We start from the raw sequence: 5,346 nt of genomic DNA, 5'->3' as shown, positions 1-5,346 counted from the left end.
TGCACATTTTCCAATGTCCTAGTTCCAACTATAACGTGAACTCGGCACAAGTCAAAAAGTCTATATCACAACCGGCCGTGATTGGGAATCCCATAAGGCGGAGCACAATTGGCTCAGCGTCGTCCAGATTTGACCGGTGTAGGCCATCATTGTAAAGAAGAATGTGTTCTTATTAACTGACTTGCCTAGTTAAATAAAGGTTCAATTAAAAAAACATCCCACAACTTTGAAAGTCTTGAACGCGCCCAAGACAGCGCGTCATACAAGTCAGATGAGCCAAGTCATATGACCTATGCCAGTTAACGGAAGCAGAGGAAAACAAAGCACCACTCAGCTGCGGTAGCGTATAACGTTAATCTGTTGATTTCATGATTAGTTAGTTGAACTAACTATTGTTAAGACGCAGCAATGTAGCAAGCTGATTTACCGTAAATTAATATGGCACATTGCTGTTGTAAGTCTGACTTTATATGGCAGCATATGTTACCTAGCTAATGCAGATCATTTGGTCAGCAGTGCTCCTCACTGTTCCTCTTTTGCACGTTTAGAGTTCAGCAAGGCCCGTGCCCTGAAGATGGCAGATAATAACTTTCTTTCAGTCTTGGTCATAACACTCTGTACGGTCAGTACATGTGGTGAGTTTTCCCTTGTTCAACCAACAAGTTCTGATTTTAATAGGTGGTAATCTTGCCGCGTTCAAAATAACTGGGAAATCAGGAAAAATTGGTCATCCAACTCGGGAACTCATGCTGCGGTCGCATGTTGATCAGAGCTAGGAAACTCGGAAATGTAGTTGAACGCTGCAGGTGTATAACTACAACCAGTTAGCAAGTTGTACATTTCCGAGTTTCCTAGTTCCGACAAGACGTAAGCGCTGTAAAACAACTTAACGCAAGGTCAAATCATGACGTCAGTAATCTTCAAATCGGAGAGTCGATTTGTATGACTGTTCAAATAGATTTTTCCCAGTCGGAGCTAGTTTTTTTCCGAGTTCCTAGTTGTTTTGAACACGGCATGAGGCTTCTTTCTACAGCTCCAACCTGGAGATCAATGACGTAATGATTTGACCTTATATTTTTCAAAGTTCCCAGTTTTCTTGAAGGCACCATCTGAACCAGTATCTTGGCTTGAGAAGAAGAAAAATAGGACAAAATCTCCTCTGGCGCCCAGGATCTTGCAATTCAAAATGACAATAACCAGCTCTGCAAACGTTATAGTCAAATTGTAATTCTCATGATAAATAACATCAATGATCTTTCGGGATACTGTGCTGCTGGATCAGCCAGCCTGTGAGTGGCAGTAATGAGTGAATTTATTGGAGGTGCTGAAGGTGTATTTAGCGCATGCGCCCTTGGTCAAAAACAATTTTTATTTATACCTTTTTAGGATGTGCATACTGTGTGTACCGTGTGTATTGGCAGTAATGGCTATAGTTGTTCTGCGAAACTCAATATTTTGGTGAGTACCATTATGACGTTTGCAAAACATGTTAATGGGACTTTTGCCGCATTCACAACAAGTGGGAACTTGGAATTCTACAACCTCAAGACAACTTGGAAGTGGGGGAAATCGTTTTGAACAGTCATTCAACTCGGCATTCCAAGTCGGGAACTCGGGCCTCTTTCTAGAGCGCCAACCTGAAGATCACTGATGTCATGATTTGACCGTTTTTTTTAACGAATTCCCAGTTGTCTTGAAAGCACCAACAGTATTGAAGGACCCTGGTCGTCAGAGGAGATCTAGTCATATTCATCGTCTCCTCAAGCCCAAGTACTGTTTTAGGAATAATCAATTTTGCTAAACAGCCCTATCTGAAAACTGCAATATCATATTCCTTCAACAGATGGAAGTGTATCCCTATCTGCTCCAGCCACTGTAAATCTGGAGGTCAAAGGTTCAGCCAATATCACCATAACACCTAGGTAACCTTTCTTATATCTGGGCATCCATTGCCAGTTTGTATCAGTATCCTATGTATGTCTATTTGTTGTGATGTGTTATAATGTTATAATGCAGTGTTTTTATTTATTTTTGCAGCTCTCCTCTTAATGTGTCCGCACTTATTTCTTTTAACTTCACTGACTCCTCTGCAAATGTTACCTCGATACTTCAACTGCCTCAGCAGGTATGCTTTTTATACCACTCAAACTCACTGAAAATGATGACCAAAACACCATGTAATTGATTATTAATGCAATCTGAGATCTGAATCTATCATATTTCAATGAACTACAGTAGCCACAGTGTGTAAAACATCAATACTCTGTTGTAGGCATAACTGTTTTATATATTATATGTGCTGTATTTCTGATTTCCAGGTACAATTGCCTGCAAACGCCATATTAGGCACATTTGAGGTTCGTGCAGAGCATGTGGGTCAGGTGACCGCCTATTTATACAGTAACAACAATGACATTGCAAGGTGAGTTGTTCTCAGTTTCTGTCTTTTAGTGAATTTCAACTCTATGAGAATTTCCCATGTCACATTTCAGACAGATTTTAAGCCAACACAATGTACTAAGAGTCTCTTTATGTTTTCCAGCTTTAAGACCAGAATCCGTTTCTTGGTCATTAGAAGCAACATCATCGATATCATTAACCAATTAATTGGTTGGATTTACTTCCTTGCATGGTCTATCTCATTCTACCCTCAAGTATATGAGAACTGGAGAAGAAAAAGGTAGTGCCTCAAACTGTCATATATTTTTTTAAACAATTTAATCTCAGCCTTAAATGATTTAGAGTTAAAGGGGTGGCAGTGTAGCCTAGTGGTTAGAGCATTGGACTAGTAACCGAAAGGTTGCAAGTTCAAATCCCCGAGCTGACAAGGTACAAAATCTGTCGTTCTGCCCCTGAACAGGCAGTTAACCCACTGTTCCTAGGACGTCATTGAAAATAAGAATTTGTTCTTAACTGACTTGCCTAGTAAAATAAAGGTAAAAAAAAAAAGGGCATCTAGATTTGATTTCTGACTTTGTCTATTTGACAGTGTGGTGGGGTTGAACTTTGATTTCCTGGCACTCAACTTGACAGGCTTCATTGCGTACAGTGTCTTCAATGTAGGCCTCTTCTGGGTTCCGTACATGAAGGTAAGAGCTCTGCATGCCCTCACTAACAGTGTAACAAATTAGGACGAATCCTAATTTGAGATCTACACGCACAACTCGGATTTCTGTGTCATTCATGCATTGACACCAATAGGGATTTGTTCAAATATTTTGGTCTTCTATGGACCTATTGACTTGGTTTTTACTCCATATAGTTGTTATATTTTAAATATTTTTTTTAGGAAGAGTTTGTGAAGAAAAATCCAAACGGTGTGAACCCAGTGGATGCCAATGATGTGTTTTTTAGTCTCCATGCAGTTGTGCTGACAGTTGTGTATATCTGTCAGTGTGCCATCTACGAGGTGAGTAACAGAAGACTAGTAAAATAACTTCCTAGATGTCCCTCTTTGGTTATAGGCCGGAGACAGATGTTGGCTGGACAAATAATGATCAGCTTATGTTTTGATTGTTGTCAGAAAGATACTGTATGTCTGATCCTTTGAAAGGAAAGCATTGTTGTCAAGGCCTCAAATGAACATTGACAGGTAAACACTTGTTGAAAGTAATGACTGTGTTCCTGTGTGTCTGTGGTAAAGAGAGGAGGGCAGAAGTTGTCCAAGATCGCTATTGGCCTTCTGGTGATTGGATGGACATTTGCCCTTGTCACCCTCTTTGTTGCTGTGGCCAATAAGATCACCTGGCTGGAATATCTCTATTATTTCTCCTACATTAAGTTAGGTGTCACCCTCGTCAAATACATCCCTCAGGTATGGATTTCACAATATTTGACTGCATATTGAATGGTTTTACCTTATACACAATTATCATTTGTTACAGTAGATATTGTTGCTTTTCATGATCACCACTACATTGTCTATCATCAATACACTGTCTGTGTGTGTCCTCAGGCCTACATGAACTACCAAAGACAAAGCACGGAAGGGTGGAGCATTGGCAATGTGTTGCTGGACTTCACAGGAGGCAGCTTCAGTCTCATTCAGATGATCCTTCAGTCGTATAACAACAGTAAGGCTGCTCACGCAGACACTTCAGTAAAACATAATTAGTCAAAGTGAAAACCACAGTCAAAGGACAGTCCCAACAATTGAAAATGTGTCTTCAATTGCAGTCATTCATTGTTTATATAGCTTCCATGGGTTTTTCTTAACTTAATTTATTATTATTTTTTACAATTATTCCTTTACATTAACATAAGAGACAGTGGCACAATTATGTAGAAGAATTTCCTGTTCATGCCCACCCACGCACAAGCCCGCCCACCAATTCACCATCTCTTTCCCTGTGGCTGGGAGAAGAGCAGACAAATCATAAGATAAAAAGTCATCAACATAAAGAATAACAACAACAAAACTATAAAGAAAGGGAAAAATAAAATGGTTTAAATAATGGTATTAAACATGTTATAATAATACATTGAAATAGTGATACATTTTGATGTTGTTTTTCAGATTAGTTCCATCAGTCACACATTCTGCCTTACTACATCACATGCTGAATTATTTAATGGTTTATGTCAGGGTTTCATAGAATGTTTCTATTGTTTCCTAGATGAATGGAAGCTCATCTTTGGCGACCCCACAAAGGCTGGACTTGGTTTGTTATCCATATTCTTCGATGTGGTGTTCATCATTCAGCACTACTGTCTATACCGGCATAAAACACATTACGAGCCTATGGGTGACCAGAAATAGGCTAATAACCTCTCACTCTCTACCTCTGCCAGTGAAACTGGGGCCAAATGACTTCCTATAGGGATTTATTCTATGCAGTGTTCACAGCCATTGAATGAAAAGCTATTTCAACACAGGGCCTTTGCTTAAAAAGTACTTTTTTTCCTCCAAATGATTGTTTAGGATAATAGGGATTTCTTTTTGTTCCATAATTTGTGAAGAAATGATTAGCTATGGTTTGATACCACTAAGGGAGGGACTCTGTAATCTTTTTAAAAACTCACTGTATAGGCCTATCACTTTTACATCTGTCAAAGCAATAGTTCATTTTATACAATACAATTGTTTATTTTGAAATGTGTTCTTTAATTGAAAGGTAATTTCTATTTTGAAATGTAAGTAACATCATGCGTTTGTCAAATTAGTAAAATGTTTTCCACGAATTAATATTAGTGTGATGTTTCATTATGCTTAAATTTATTTTATGATGGACTACAGAGCACAGCACAAAATTGGCGGTGGGGACTATTTCTGCTTTGTTGCACAAACGTGTAAACATGACTCCCCCTAGAGGTAGTAACATTTATTTGTCCAGCCATAACGCGCAT

At 38.9% G+C, this 5,346-nt stretch overlaps 1 protein-coding gene across 2 annotated transcripts; it reads left to right on the top strand.

Annotated features, from left to right (window-relative positions):
- Nucleotides 1-248: 248 nt before the first annotated feature.
- LOC135524581 (cystinosin-like) lies at nt 249-5,185 on the top strand. 2 transcript variants are annotated; one of them, XM_064952245.1, is made up of 11 exons: nt 249-339; nt 549-635; nt 1,844-1,922; nt 2,038-2,125; nt 2,319-2,422; nt 2,543-2,680; nt 2,990-3,089; nt 3,290-3,409; nt 3,644-3,814; nt 3,956-4,073; nt 4,617-5,185. In XM_064952245.1, the coding sequence occupies exons 2-11, from the start codon at nt 575-577 to the stop codon at nt 4,757-4,759; spliced, it is 1,122 nt and encodes a 373-aa protein (XP_064808317.1). In that variant the 5' UTR covers nt 249-339; nt 549-574; the 3' UTR covers nt 4,760-5,185. The 2 variants fall into 2 exon arrangements, with proteins under 2 accessions (XP_064808317.1, XP_064808319.1); XM_064952247.1 differs by lacking the exon at nt 249-339 and adding an exon at nt 346-454.
- The last annotated feature ends 161 nt before the right edge of the window (nt 5,186-5,346 follow it).

Source organism: Oncorhynchus masou, chromosome 31 (assembly GCF_036934945.1).
Source record: "Oncorhynchus masou masou isolate Uvic2021 chromosome 31, UVic_Omas_1.1, whole genome shotgun sequence".
Taxonomy (NCBI): domain Eukaryota; kingdom Metazoa; phylum Chordata; class Actinopteri; order Salmoniformes; family Salmonidae; genus Oncorhynchus; species Oncorhynchus masou.
This window is presented reverse-complemented; position numbering and strand designations above follow the sequence as displayed.

What these genes read in the sequence shown, in the direction of transcription:
- LOC135524581 (XM_064952245.1), top strand. Translation starts at nt 575, where the DNA reads ATGGCAGATAATAACTTTCTTTCAGTCTTGGTCATAACACTCTGTACG. An exon ending in CTGTACGGTCAGTACATGTG is followed by an intron (nt 636 to 1,843) that starts GTGAGTTTTCCC and finishes TTCCTTCAACAG; the next exon opens with ATGGAAGTGTATCCCTATCT. An exon ending in TACTTCAACTGCCTCAGCAG is followed by an intron (nt 2,126 to 2,318) that starts GTATGCTTTTTA and finishes TCTGATTTCCAG; the next exon opens with GTACAATTGCCTGCAAACGC.